The sequence below is a fragment of the Anguilla anguilla genome, chromosome 8, assembly GCF_013347855.1.
Source record: "Anguilla anguilla isolate fAngAng1 chromosome 8, fAngAng1.pri, whole genome shotgun sequence".
NCBI lineage: Eukaryota > Metazoa > Chordata > Actinopteri > Anguilliformes > Anguillidae > Anguilla > Anguilla anguilla.
In genome coordinates, this window is record NC_049208.1 from 44,708,031 (window position 1) to 44,724,203 (window position 16,173).

The 16,173-nt window shown below is 39.5% G+C and overlaps 1 protein-coding gene across 9 annotated transcripts in view; it reads left to right on the forward strand.

The window, feature by feature from the left end:
- Positions 1–16,173, forward strand: part of csmd3b (CUB and Sushi multiple domains 3b) — a 938,142-nt gene that overhangs the window by 764,611 nt on the left and 157,358 nt on the right. For all 9 annotated transcript variants that reach the window (XM_035430384.1, XM_035430386.1, XM_035430391.1 and 6 more), the window contains 2 exons: positions 1,545–1,718; positions 1,986–2,159. In XM_035430384.1, the coding sequence (XP_035286275.1) occupies positions 1,545–1,718; positions 1,986–2,159 (348 nt within the window). The remainder of the gene's footprint in view (positions 1–1,544; positions 1,719–1,985; positions 2,160–16,173) is intronic.

Here is a 16,173-nt window from a genome sequence, read left to right on the forward strand (position 1 = left end):
TACTTTCCAAATACTTTCCAATTAAAGCCAAAGGTTTAAGCTCTCAAATGGTTTTTATTTCATGTTTCTATCTGCTACAGAGGCTGAGAAATAAAGGTTTTAGTGTACGTTTTTCAGAAAACCCTAAGGTTTTAGAACGTTGTTTACAACAATGCCATAGGTTTTAAAATGTTTTTTTAAAGGGTGCCTTAGGTCTAAATGGGTTAACCACATATGGTACAGTAAAGAATGTAAATTGGTGAACAGTGATGCAAGGATGGCTACTATGAATAAGAATGATGCCCTTACCACTCTGTCATTCTGAAGACTTCATGTTGCAATTGGAATTCTCTCTAAACTTTGCATAAATTTAAGTATTGTTGCAATTAATTTGTTGTTAATACTTTTATTTCTCAGCAGATACCCTACCTTTAATTTTATGCAGGGGAAACAGAAGCTCTGAATTCACTAGAACATCTGCCTAGAAATCTAGGTGAAGAGGACATTGGATGAAGTGAAAAAAATTACATCCATCTGATTGAACTCCAATAGCCATTTACTCCTAACGAACACCCCTGAGTGTAGGCTACATGATTAACTACAGGCTTTTAGTTAGCACGCAGACAGTTTACTGAAACAATTGTTTTCAGCTGCTCCACCTGTGTTTGTGTGTTAAGTAGCCTGTAGGTAGGCTAACTATGTAGACTCTGGCCAAATGTTAAGGTTAACAAAAGTACACTAAATCAATTACAAACAGATGACCAAAAGCAGCTCTATCCTTATTGATGTGTTCTATCCTATCTGTCTAAACAAATTATGTTATCAACAGGCTGCTGATTAAACATAGTTCATGATGGTTAGCTTGCACTCATTTATAATGTGAATAAAGCTAGATATGCAAGCTCACAACAGAAAAGTTCCAAAAAAGCTGTAATATGACCAAACACTGTGATAGCCTACCAAGGTGATACACTTTTGAGGTTACAGGAACATCCTCTTTTGTTTACGAAATTGAAGTGGGTGTATTAGCCAGCCAGTCCAGCTGAACTACTTCAGGCTAGCAGCAGTAACTACTGCATCGATTATGTTTACACTAGATGTTTGCAAGACCTGCCTAGAATAACAGTGAATGATGTTCACAAGATAATCCAATCAATGACTGGTGACTTCACTAGTAAAAAGGAGAAAATAACCCCGGACAGGATCTTCTGACATAGTAATGTGTGCCACTTGGGCACTACATACATTTTACAAGTTCATTTTGTTGAGTTAAGTTATAGACAAATATTCTAAGAGCATCTTTTAAAAAATCTAATTCTAATTGTTGCAAAAATAATAAATAAGGACCTAAATAAAATAGGCAGATGGTGATTCATGGCTGTGCAATGGCACCCCCTGGGTGTGGGGAATGACATCACAAAATCTAGTTCAGCTATAATTATAAATGTCACTTTTTAAATAAAATGTCCAGTCATTTTCTTGCTACATGATTTTCCCACACATTTTTCCTTTTTTTCATTGGCAATTCTTACCAAATAGTTGCATTTTAATGTTCCTCTCTGTAGTAATTTCCTGTGGAGAGCTTCCCACCCCTCCTAATGGGAATAAAATTGGAACACAGACGACCTTTGGAGCCACTGCCATTTTCAACTGTGATACTGGATACGTGCTGGTGGGCTCGATTGTGCGAGAGTGCCTGTCATCAGGACTGTGGAGTGGAACAGAGATCCGATGCCTCGGTACAAGAACCCAAGAACCTGTTCATATTAGTTTTTTTCTGTGCTTTGACTTTATAAAACATCCACATTGTGCAAGTCACCCTGCTACCAGACTAAAAGTTTTAATTTTGAAAAGATGCATGTGAATATGTAGGTAAGCATTGATTTAAGGTAACTTGATTTGAGAAAACATGCATGGTAGAAGGTGGTAGCAGGGTTGTGCAGATGTGAGCTGAGTTAAAATACTATTTCATTGTTTTCTCACCTGATGTTCCTCTCACTCTCTAGCGGGCCACTGTGGAATCCCAGAGCAAATTGTCAATGGTCAAGTGATTGGGGAGAATTTTGGTTACAGAGACACAGTGGTGTACCAATGCAACCCTGGATTCCGGCTCATTGGCTCCTCTGTACGAATCTGCCAGCAGGACCACAACTGGTCTGGACAGCTTCCAGTTTGTGTGTGTGAGTATACACTGTCCTTCCAGTTACCAATGTATTTTTACACTGCCTGTCAGCTGTTTTCTGGGATCATATGCTTTTCATTTTGGCTTTGATATAAATCTCCCAAGCAAGAAAAATACTTTGTATCAATTATAGTATCAATTTCAATTCACAATTCACTTTTCATTGCCTTTTTTCTTTGTTAATCTTAATTCCTGTATTTATTTATGTTTTTAATTGTTTATAGCTGTACTGTGGTCCTAGGGGAACAGCATTCTGTTTTTCTCTTACACACATCTGTAATGAGACTGATAAACAAGCCATGTTCTTGTTTTGTCTGCATGGCACACTGTTAGGTTGCCTAAAAATGAAGTCCATGTATTTGTTATCCACATTGCCAGTAGGCTACACATTCCAAATGGTGAGGCCACACAAGGAGTGGCATTTGGAAATGTCATGAGTTTTATGCCATTGGAGCACTGTGACTATTGGTTTTCCCAAGTTATTACCCACTAAGCATTTACATCAGCCAACCCCCCACCCCCACCAAAGAAAAAGTAATAAATATAGGTAGGATAATGTAACTGCATTAATTTGTTTAGACATAACATTTTATTTGAACAGAAACCATTACAGCTATCCACCCTGTTTGTCTGTGTGCATGTGTGTAAATGAATAGAATATCAATCAAAAAAAGTGTTTTCCAAAACATGTGCTCCAAGATAATTTTAATTACCAAATCTGTACATTGCAAATCTTTGCCATGAATATTCTCCAAGTGTCCCTGCACCAAATGAAGAGTAGGGAAGCGTCGCCATAAATGTAACACATGATAAAGGTAGTCAATAACTTAATGTACAATGCGGCTACCGTAGCCATTTCAGGTTTGTTCATGCACAATTTAGTAATCTACCACCGGAAGAAACAGGCCAGTGTGCTAAATCTTGTGGAATATATCTTCAAAAAACTGAACAAGATACGTAAAAATTTGTTCCGGAAGCCTTTTTTTTTTGGCCAAAAGCATGAGTGCTAATGGGAGTTTTAGTATCATTTAGTATCAACTCACTTAATTTAGTTAAGTGTTGTAATTCTCCAGTGATCAGTGACCTTCGGTATGCACTTATTGAATGTCGCTTTGGATAAAAGCATCTGCCAAATAAATGTAATTTTATGTAATGTTAATTATGTCAGATGCCTTTTGTAAGCTGATTGTTTTCATAGAAAATGCTACTGAAAGGTCGCCCAACAAAGTGGATAGGAAGAGTGAAAGATGTGCATACCACCAAATTCTACCCACATTTGGCAGGTGACAGGTATTAATGCCATGCCCTGTATTGGAGGCAAAATAATAACCTAGGAGAAAATTGCCTGCAATTTATGCAAGCAGTAACTGCCCTACTAGCCCTTCAAAGGACGGAACTTTTTCGCATCCAAAGGAGATTGGTCAGATCAGTTTATTTCAGTATGTACATATTTTTAAGAAGAAAAGCTTATCACATACATGGGAAAACCAATTTCTGACACCTCACAAAAGTTGGCGCGCTAACGTTAACTGGTAAGGTTGTTGCACAAAAATAAGTACAAAATGCCTAAATTCGATTAGATTTTAATCTAATATTTTTCACAAATTCAACTTTACTTACCTTACAGTTAGCTGGAAATCCCTTGGTGTCACCACTTCTTAAGGGAAGACTAAACTGTCTGCTCTCACCTCAGCAGGCGGTGTGAGCACCAATTAACATAAGTGGAGGAGAGGCATTTTTCATACGGACATTGTAGGCATACCAAGCAGAAGAACTAACTGTCTGAGCGATGAAGGATAGCCTGCAGCCTTTCCTTTGTTCTACCGGTGCACCAGCAGCTCCCCCCATACCATTGGCGACCCCCTATTTCTGATTCCATCACCATTATGATGTACAGATGAAGTCAAAAATGTATGTACACCTAGGCTAAAGACATTCAAAATTCAAAACAATTTTTTCACAACACACATTTCATGTTACCATGTATTTCCTGTGTTAAGTCAATTATGGTATTGTAAACACCTCACAGCTAGACCAATGAGGGTTTGTAGCTGGAGGGGAAGGCACGGCGCGTTTTCCCTTGGCTGGTGTGATTCAAAACCGGAGATGTTAGTTATTTTAACAGAACAACACATCAAATATATCCATGACCACAGCAAGTAAGTGTAACAGTTACTAGGTTTTACCCTTGTGATAATCTGACTCCATATTAAATTATAATTTAAAATTTGGGTTTAACTACACGTGGAACTTGGGAGTGGTTACACTCAACTCTATCTTGTGCCATCATTCCTCAATATATGCTCCCGGGTTTAGCACTATTGTTAAATCTCAGTTCGGTGAAGAATCCAGAGGTTTAGGAGGCTGACCACCATAATACATGGCTTCCTTGCATGGATAGTGCATAGATAGTTATGAGCCCAGGACGGTGCGTATCTATCGGGCTCCTTCAGGCGAATTTGACAAGAACCGGCGTACAACGCCCATGGGTCCTCTTAAGCCAAAACACCAGAACCAATCCCACCAATCCCGTTAGCGGGCAGATCGTGGTCGCCTATCTAACTTGAAGACCTCACTAAAGACGTTTGCTGTACTAGACCCCTGATCAGTAGGTCCTAGTCATAATTGTCCCCCTGAGTATTTAATCGGAATTTTGGCTGAAAAGAAGATAAAATGGATTAGAGTCATGAAGACCACACAAGTTAAAAATAAGAAGAATTTATTGAACAGGCAGGTAGGTCATTAACTTCAAATTCACAATCAATTATACGGTTTAAAAAACATAAATACAGAGTGAAAAGTTCTTACCCAGCCTGTTTAGCTACACACGAAATCACAGAGTCTGCGCAGTGTGGGAAGTCGATTGCGATCTTCCTTGTCTAGCTACACACATAGCACAGAGTATGTGCAACGTGGGGAAGTCGTTTACGATCTTCCTTGTGCATCTACACACAGAGCACAGAGTATGTGCAATGTGGGAAGTCGGTTACGATCTTCCTTGATTGCTTTGTCTCCCTTCTTTTTAAGCCAAATCCCGCGTTTGGTCTAGGCGGCATTGCCATAAATTAACCTGGCCGAATCGTAAATCTCGAATTTCGGCCCCCACCATTTGGAGGCTGCTGTTAAAACAATTAGTGGGGAAATTGGGAAAAGGAGATGATTACCAGAGATGACATTCCATTGTGGTAGTTTTTCCCTGAGTTTCTAAAACTATGTTTTTTCAAATTCTATTTGGTATGAAACATATTTCATTCAATTGCTTGAATATGTCCATACTAAACATGTCAAGTGGATGTAATATTATGGTGCAGTTGTCATGAAAATACCCTTTTGTTTAACCATTTTACATGCAATCCATGTTATTATTACATAAGGCATAATACAATAATACAATGAAAACATGTGCATGGTTTGCACGGATTTCCGGGGTTTGTAAATAGGATAAACAGATGGTTTAATGTCCAGATCCAGAAAAGAAATAAAAAGTGTAATGGCAGAGGGGCCCACATAAGGGCACTGTGGTACTGTTGCCCCACCATTTGGCCAGAGGCCTGATGACCATTAATGACCCCCACAACCATAAACAACCAGTCCAGTTCCCCTTATCTCAGTCTTGTCCAGAGGGTAACCGTCCAGAGAGCCAAATGGCCTGCTCATCCAGAGGAAGTCCGAGTAACTTATTGTTTTACCACAAGGCTCTCTGGTCCTTTGAAGTACAGGCTGCGTCCCAGCATGCCAGCTCGTTCAAATGCCAGCTTTTCTGGGTCCCAGTTTGACTTCCCTCTTACAGTATCTACTTTATTTCCATAAGAAGTCATTTCTAAATAATAGCTAAGAGACAGATTTATTTCAGCTTTTATGTATTTTTCAGATTTTCAGTGGGTCAAAAGTTTACATACACTTTGTTAGTATTTGGTGGGATTGCATTTTAATTGCTTAACTTGAATAAAATGCTTGGGGTAGCCTTCCACACGTTTCTCACAATACTTTGCTAGACTTTTTGCCCATTCCTCCTGACAGGACTGGTGTAACTCACTCAGGTTTGTGGGCCTCCTTGCTCAGACATGCTTTTCCAGTTGAGTCCACAAATTTTCTATGGGACTCAGGTCAGGGCTTTGTGATGGCCACTCCAATACTTTCACTTTGTTGTCTTTAAGCCAGGTATGCTTAGGATAATTGTCCTGCTGAAAGTTTAACTTTCTAGCTGATGTCTTGAGGTGTTGCTTCAGTATTTCTAGATAATCCTTCTTCCTTATGATGCCATCTATTTTTTGAAGTGCACTAGTCCCCTTTCCAGTAAAACACCCCCACAACATGATGCTACCACTCCCATGCTTCACAGTCGGGATGGTGTTTTTCAGATTAAAAGCCTCACCCTTTTTCCTCCATAAATAGCGCTGATCATTATGGCCAAACAGTTCAATTTTTGTTTTATCTGACCAGAGAACACTCCTCCGAAAGGCTAGGTCTTCATCCTGGTGATCTCCTGCAAACTTCATTCTGGCTTTTTATTCCTACCTTTCAGGCCATGGCAATGTAGGATTCTCTTAATGGTGGATGTTCATAATTTGGTACCTGATGCCTCCAACTCCTTCCTTCCTTTGTTGTCTTGTGGTTCAGTTGAACCTTTCGGACCAAAGTTTGTTCAGCCCTGGGAGTTCATTTGTGCCTCCTTCCTGAACAATGTAGTGTCTGTGCTCCCAAGATTTTTATATTTGCTTACAATTGTTTATGCAGATGCTTGTGGTACCTTCAGTTGTTTGTAAATTTCTCCTAAGAAGGAACTGGACTTGTGGAGGTCCACAATTTTTTATGGGGTCTAGCTGAGTTGTAGCATGATATGAAGGGCAAAAAGGCAATGGCTTTAAAGGGAGGCCCTTAAATAAAGCCACAGGTGCCAATTAACTCCCAGTTAACCCCTAATTCTGACAATTAGCTAATCAGAAGCTTCTAAAAAGTCATGACATCAATTTCTGGAATCTTCCAGACTCTTTAAAGAGACAGTCAACTTGGTGTATTTAAACGTTTGTCCCACTGGAATTCTGATATAGTGAATTAAAGCTCAAATAAATCTGTCTCTAATCAATTGTTTGAAAAATACCTGATGTGAACAAAGTAGATGCCCTAATAGACTTGCAAAAATGTATGATAACATGATAACATCACTTGGTTAAATCCTTCTGACATTACATTGTTATGAAGTGTTCTGTTGCCATTCCATTTAAAATTTATACCGCTAGTTCCGCGATAGGGGATGAATAGCATAATTACGGAAATAAAGTTGTTTACCTTAGATAAACATTGTATCTTGTGCCCCCCTCCCCCCCCCCTCATGGTCGTGTGGCACCCCTAGCGGTTGTGGCCCTAAACAACCGCATAGAGCATTTATGCCATGGGCCGGCCCTTAGAGTAAAGCAAGCTTATCCAGTTATAACGGTGTCGTTTGTAATGCTTTCTTCTCATATTTTATTTGATATCTTCCTTAGGATGGATATTTTCATTTTAATGCAAGTCCCACCATTGTTTTCCCTCATGAATTCATGTAAAGATGGGGGAAAGTAGATGTCTCGACGATTCCCAAGGCAGACTGCTTTAACTGCAAATAGTATGGGGCTCTCTCCCTATTTGGCAATAACTAAAAGTAAAAAATATTTAATATTTTTAATATTTTTTTTATTAGTTTGCCATGCAGTAATATGTAATTAAAAAAAACACTACTTGACTATTACTAATGAGGACAGCAACAATAACTGCAAAAAATGTTTATTAAATTGTTCTCACTTTTGTTCCTGAGAAAAACCAATATGACGCCGGGCACCCACAGCACGCGTAGCGTAAGCGGCGCGTAAGCAGCACGGCGAAGCAACGCGGCGCGTAGCGTGTCTCCACTGGTTCCGTTTAAGCAAAGGCTTGCTTAAAGCTCTATATTCCTAGTAGCTCTCGCAGTCTGCAGTGGGATTACATCGTGTATTTCACGTTTGTTCACGACTGTTGATTATGGGTAAGTGTATACTTGGTTCGAGACCTTTTTCAGTCTGTTAATTTGGTAATATTTTTAACACATGTAAAGAATTACCATAAGCTTAAATCGCAATGTACCCTACATAATAATCAATCTCAAACTGCATTCATTTATTTGCTTGGTTAACAAGCGTGCCAACTTTATAAAGAATATGTAATGATCATAATAATAATAACAATAATAATAAATAATCCATAATAAACCATTGGGAATTCCCGTGTCGTCTTGTTATTCACGTCAAAACATTTATATGATCGTATTTAGTAAAATCAGTTAATCGTCAAAAAGATAGCGTAACAGTTCAAACTTGAAGGGATATGAACACCACAACGTCATGAACACCGGAAGCTTTGAAGTACAAGTGCAATAAAGGCTTGCTTACAACTTCATTTATAAAATAGGTGCATTTTCATCGGCAAGACCACTAAGTCTGATTTTTTAAAGCACTGTGGATTATCTGATTTTTATTAACAAGCCCTTTTTGAAAGCACGGCGAATGAAGACATCGGAAAAGTCAAATAGGCTGAGCAATGGTTGGTTAAAAACTACCTTCCAACACTCAAGCTAACAAACCGCTGCTCAGTGCATTCACTTCTACATCATTCAATAGGCTACGTCTTTCTGTGGTGTATTTTCAAATTTACCCCGCCCCCTCCGCAAAATAAGATAGCGAAACTAAGTTTGCCTTTTTCCCAGGTTCCAGTTTTAATTTTTTTTTTCCTGCCAGGACAATAGAAAAACGAAAAAGCTTGTATTTTTTAGCTGCTTATAAAATATCTGGTGTTTATCTGGTTTTATCTTGTTCTCCACTACTGCAAGAGGGAACTAGGGACACACCCCCAGTAATATAAGGATGAAATATAAATCAGAGCATGTATACCTAGCATTTTAGAGCATATTTCTGTGTATAAACAGGCCATCGTGACGCGCGACAAGCCGAAAAAATAGAACAGAAGCAAAAAACTACGCTTCAGTTCGCTTGTGTCACGCAAGCTTCGCAGCCGGTTCGCGACGCGTTCGCATCTGGTGGAGACGACGTCGCCCGCTGCCGTTGTTATAACAGTACTTCAACTACGCTTCAGTTACACGCGTAATACGTGCGTAGTGCGCTCGCGGTCGATACGCGTGCGGTGGGTGCCCGGCTTGAGATTCATGAGACATGTGCAGACGAAATGTTCTTGGAAATGTTCTCACAGTTTACGATCAAATGTGATCATACACGTTTCATGAATGAGGCCCATTTGAGATATATATACAACTGTACAAAATGGAAATATGTCTAATTTGTTACATTATAACAGGCAACAGCAAATGGTTTCCACGTGTGAATGGCAGCACTCTGTATAATGTAATTGTGGGAAGGGTCATCATGGGTGGGCAGTTTTTTGAATAGCCTTAAGCAGTTTTTTTTTTATGACACTGATTATAAAATTATAAAATATAAAAAAGTAGTGAAAAGCATTATTTTTCACATACAAACAACTATCCTAATTTCTCATATTATTTTGAAGAAATTACATGACATAACACAATGACAATTCAGCCCAACAATGTTTGCCCTTTTCCTGACTAAATTGTACCTAGTGCTGTGATTACCTACAGACTGTTGATTGTATCTTAACACCATATCAGGCCTGGTCTTGAAAATACCAAATTCTTCACCTTCTACTATGTGACCTGGCAGGCTGTTCCACACATTGACTAATCTCTGTAAAAAAAATTCTTCCTAATATCTGTATGGAATTTACCTATTGGTAATTTCCAAATATGTCCCATCATTCTACTAACAGTACTCAATCTGATGAACCTCTTGTAGTTCACTTAGTTTATCCTCTTTATGAATTTAAAAGGCATAGGTGAGCAGTAGCTCCACAGACAACATCTCTTATGCCCTACTGTCATCTCCTCTGGTCCCCAATCTTCATTGTTTTGATTTATTTGATGAGGGCTGTCCTCCGTGCTTTCCTGCTGAGTAATGTCCCACTGTGACTCGAAACAAAAAGGCTGAACAGAAGACATTTTCAATGCTGCTCAATGAACAATAGCAATGGACCAGGAGACCCAGTCAACCATTTGACGTCACTGTCCATTGCAATGGTAATAATGGCGACCTACGAGTCAAAGGATTTTTTTAAAAATGAACTCATAGCTAAAGTAACAAAAATATTTCATGTGGTTTTTATGACATATTGATATAATTGCAGGCATTTACACCATTTTAAGACCTTCAAGTCTTCAAAGACGGTGTTCCGTTTAAGTTTTTACTCATTTTACTTTTGTCTTTCATACCAGGAATCAATTTAGTTGCCCTTCTTTGAACCTTTTCCAGATCCTCTATATTTGTTTTGTAGTATTGTCCCCAGAACTGCACACAATTACACAATTAAGTGTGTTCCCGCAAATGTATTGGATAACATAAGTCTCATAGTTCTGTGTTTCTGTCTGTGTTTTCCGTGTTGGGCCGCCAGATGGCGGCACTTCTGTTCTGTGTCCTGCTCCCCCTGTTTAATTGTATGATTGTTTCCAATTGTCTTATCATTGTTTTCTGGCTGTCTCGTTTTACCTTCCCCTTCCGTGGCCTGATTGTTCATGGTGCCCTCCTGTGTCTCGTCAGTGTCTGTCTATTTAAGTTCCCGTCTCCTGGACTCAGGTGCTGGATCCTTGTTGGTTTGTCGGTTATGTCTGGTTGTGTTTGTGCATAAGCTCTGATCACGTTCCTGCCCTATATGTTCCTGCCATGTTCTGTTCCACACGCTTTTGGTTTTTGGATTTTCTGTGTTTCCTTTGCGTTTGAAGAGTTGCCCTGCGAGGCCCTTTGTTCCCTTGTGTTCCCTTTTTATTTAGTAAAGTCTTTTGTTCCTACCCTTTTTGGAGTTGTGTTTTTTCCCCCTCTGCATTTGGGTCCGAACCCCCCACGCATTCGTGACAATAAGTATAACTTCTTTGGATTTATTCTCAATATCTTTGGCTATATATTCCAGCATCCTGTTTGTCTTTTTTTTACTTGGATTAACCATCACTCACAAGTATTTTTCGAATTGAGAACATTCCAATTTTGTTCCTCCCATAAATTAATCCTACCTAATGTTTTTATTTCCCCTGCTATATTGAATGTCATTTGCCAGGTTTCTGCCCACTTGTGGATTTTGATTTAAGAAATTATTGGATTACTTTATTAGATTCCAAACTGTTAGCTGGGCCTCCCAGTTTTGTATCTGCAAATTTGAAAAATTACTTTCTGCATCCCTGTCATGGTCATTTATATAAATGAGGAAGAGCAATGGTCCCAGCATTGATCCTTGTGGGCCTCCACTTCCCACAGTTCCCTGCTCAGATAATATCTCTCCTACTACTATCCTTTGTGCTCCACCTTGTAGCCAGGTCTGAATCCACTCTGAAATACCTCCTGTAATTCCTACTGCCTTGATTTTGCTAACAATATCATGAACCTTGTAATAGTCAAAACATTTCAAAGAACATCACAGGGTTTATCTGGCATGACCTTCCCTTGCAAAAACCTTGCTGGCTATCCGTTAGGATGTTGTTAGTTTCAAGACACTTCTAACTTGTCTCTAATGATAGATTCCAGAATTTTACATGTGATGCAATTTAAACTGACAGGCCTGTAGCTTCTGATATCAGTATGGTCCTCTTTCTTAATATATTGGTATTATGTTAGCTTGGGTGGCATGTAGTATAATGGCTAAGGAGTTGGTCTTGTAACCTAAAGGTTGCAGGTTTGATTCCCCGGTAGGACACTTCCATTGCACCCTTGAGCAAGGTACTTAACCTGCATTGCTCCGATATATCCAGCTGTATAATTGGATACAAGTTGCTCTGGTAAAGAGCATCTGTTAAATGCCTGTAATGTAATGCAACCTTCCTGTCAGTCTTCAGTTATTTCTCCAGTTTCTAAAGACTGTCTTAAAATACCTTCCAGTGGTTTAAAGATGATCTCTCCTAATTTGATATGTACCCTTGGATCAGGGCCTGCTGCTTTATTTGTCTTTAGTTCATATACAGTGTTTCATTTGGCTTTCCCGCCATGAGAGATCTTCCCGGCAGAGGAAATTGCTTATTAGGGTCCAAGCAGCGAAGCTGGTGGAACCCTATTGTATCTGTTAGGATTATTAGGGGTCCAAGCAGCGAAGCTGGTGGAACCCTATTGTATCTGTTAGGATATTATTATTATTAGGGGTCCAAGCAACGAAGCTGGTGGAACCCTATTGTATCTGTTAGGATTATTAGGGGTCCAAGCAGCGAAGCTGGTGGAACCCTATTATATCTGTTAGGATTATTATTCTTATTATTTTTTTCCGCTAAAAGTGTCTGAGACTCAGCAACCATAAGTCCTGGAGCAACCAAATTTGGCAGATGGGTTCCTATGGCCCCCCACTACTCAGGCACTAAAAATCACGTATGTCAGCCAGATGGTGGCCCTACAACAAAGGGTAACGCGTAAAAGCCCATAACTCCCACAACATGAGTTAGATGAACACAAAACTTCATCGACCTATGCATCTGAACGTGCTCTATAACTTTGCCCTTGGCCCCACCTATGTCCGCCATATTGTTTGCCCGCCGTTTAGACTTTTTAGTTGGGGCGTGGAAGTTTTCTCCGCTAAAATGTCTGCGGCTCAGCAACCATAAGTTGTAGACCAACCAAATTTGGTAGGTGGGTTCCTATGGCCCCCCACTACCCAGGCACTAAAAATCACCTATGTCGGCCAGATGGTGGCGCTATAACAAAGGATCATACTTTAAAAGGTTATAACTCCCACACCGTAAGTCAGATCAACACAAAACTTCATCGACTGATGCATCTGAATGTGCTCTACAACTTTCCTATTGGGAGCACCTATGTCCGCCATATGGTTTGCACACCATTTGGACTTTTTCATTAGGTGGGGTGCGGAAAAGCTGGAGCTCCAAATCTAAGTGCTACGACATCTGGTAAACTTCTTTACGGCAAGCGACATCCATGGTGACGCGAGTAATCCGACACCGTAGGGTCTAGTTTTTATCAGTGAGGGGAGGGTCTGAACGTCGCGGAAGCAATGGAAGACAGATATTGAATGTAGAATGACATGGCAAAATTTTTAAAAACTTTGTCTCGTTTATTTCGTTATTCAGTGAGCAGCGTTTTCACTGCTGTATTGGCATATTTTAGGGCAAATGTCGGGTTTATCTTGTTGCTACAGAATATTACATTACATTACAGGCATTTGGCAGACGCTCTTATCGAGAGTGACGTAGAACAAAGTGTATAACCATAACCAGGAATAAGTGTGTCGAAAACCCTAGAGAGAAATACCGTTCCAAGTGCAGGGAACAACCGCATAGTTCAACTTGGACCCTGTATTTTAAACTGATTAACACTAACACAAACAAGAACAGCAACAACGCAGTCTATGCAAAAATACAAGCAATAGTTAAGACGAGTTAAGACTAAGTCACGTACGAAACAACTACCTAGTTACAACCCTAAGTTTACAGTCAATTTAGAGATTAAATTGAGAATACGATTTATCTCAGCATAATGACGAATTCAGTTTTTCTGGATTTCAGTTTCTGTGCACACGCGCGAAAACACGCTGGTATAATAAAACAATGATGGCAATACATGTAGGCTATAGTCCGCTTCGTTCCGTTGCTAACATAACATAACAAATTATCGCGTGTCTACAGCTGCAGTTTCTCGCTGCAATTTCTAATATTGAATATAAACAAAAGACGCAATTTATGCTGTAGTCTGCCAATGTCTAAATAAATAATACGCTACGGTAAAGCTTTGAGAGGATGAATCATTACTTTTCTTTGACATGGATCCATTTGAAGACAATAACGGGTGAGTTTGTTTACTCTTTAAATCCGTCATTATGCTGAGAGAAATCGTATTCTCAATTGAATCTCTAAATTGACTGTAAGGTTAGGGTTGTAACTAGTTAGCTGTTTCGTAGGTGACTTAGGTGCATTAACTGTCTTAACTACTGCTTGTATTTTTTCCATAGACTGCGTTGTTGCCGTTCTCATTGTGTTAGTGTTAATCAGTTTAAACCTTCAGGGTCCAAGTTGAACTATGCGGTTGTTCCCTGCACTTGGAACGGTAGGCTACTGCCCTCTAGGGTTTTCGACACACTTGTTCCTGGTTATGGTTATACACTTTGTTGTACGTCGCTCTGGATAAGAGCGTCTGCCAAATGCCTGTAATGTAATGTAATGTGATATTCCGTAGCAACAAGATAAACCAGACATTAGCCCTAAAATATGCCAATACAGCAGTGAAAACGCTGCTCACTGAATAACGAAATAAACGAGACAACGTTTTTTTTTAATTATACCATGTCATTATACAGTCAATATCTGGGACTACGCATTTAATAAATATACAATCTTACCATCGGGTTTACGTGTAGAGATGTCCCTTTTGCGAATGAGTGGTCATATATTGTCTTGGACAATCCATTTGTGAAATATAGGCGTATATGTGACTATCGTCATAAATAGCTGTGCGTAATACCACACCTGTTGCTTACGGCGTTGTCGCCCTTTTTAGGGCAATTTGGCTTGATTGACAATTCATTTATTCAGTAGGTGAGAGTATAAGCTTTCTAACGATGTATAACATGTCTGATTTCGCTTTTGGAATAGCGTTTTATAGGTCAGCATAACCTAAAAATTTCTTATATGCCAGTGTCTACATAAATAAAACGGTAGGCTGCTCTGCGCATAGGTCGCGACTTGATATCTCGTCTTTTGTTTCGTTTTTTCTCAATGTCGTATTTATTCTTTGAAATCATTCATGTGTTATTATTCTATCTGTCTCTGTGGCGCTCTGAAATGTGCATTCTCTGCTAAGCTGAGCCATGGATTTGTATAGGTTTGTGTCTGATGTAATGTTGCACAGTACGCCGACACTTCAGCACTTTTTCGGTACTTAAAAAAAAAAAAGAAACGGTTCGGTATTAGAATTTTCCGACGTTCGGTAGTTTTGCGTCAAATGTAAAAGCCAGGGACATGTGTCTCCTGCATTACCGATTGAGAGGATGAAAAGTAATTTCTCAGAATCTTCGCTAGATGTTTGTTGCAACTAAGGTTGGCAAGTGTGGTGACCTGCGCTTGTGCATTTTTTCGTGGTTGATACAGCGCAAGCTTAGACTCAGTTCACTTCAGTAGCAATAGCTGTTCTAATTTGTAGATATGTTCTTGTTTTTACACAGGAACAACTTGTTTTTCACAAAACCACCACCAGGTGGCAAATGTTAGCACTCAAAAACCATATCTGACAGTTAACATTTCAAATGGTAAATGGACTGCATTTATATAGCGTTTTTATCCAAAGCGCTTTACAATTGATGCCTCTCGTTCACCCATTCACACACACACACTCACATGCCAATGGTGAAAGGCTGCCATGCAGGGTACCAATCATCTCATTCTGAGAAATTAGGGGTTAGGTGTCTTGCTCAGGGGCACTTCGACACACCCAGGGTGGGGGATCGTACCGGCAACTTCAACTTCAACCGCAGGATGACTACTAGAACAGTGGCTTGCATCAAATTACTACTGCTCCTATTTATTGTGAAAGGAGATAAAAATACATTTTAGTGACAAGCTGTAAATTGGGACATGGTTTTTGTGTATATTTTAGTGAAATGTATGTGTATAAACGGTTGTTCAATGATATTTGTGGTCAAACTGTGAAACTTAACAATAGTCAGATGGTTTTGGACACAGTCTAACATCATCCATGTTAGTTTCACATAGGATATAGGGAACATAAATGTAACGCACCATAAAAGTAACACGGTCAATAACTTCTTGTACACTGCTGCTACAGTTGCCATTTGAAGATTGGATACGCGCAATTCAGTCCTATACCAAATGATTATTGGAAAAGAAACAGCCACCTGGTCACATGCATTCACTTATGAGCACACATCAGATTAGTCTGTATAGTAGGCCATTGTTTTTGCTATTTGGTTTTGTG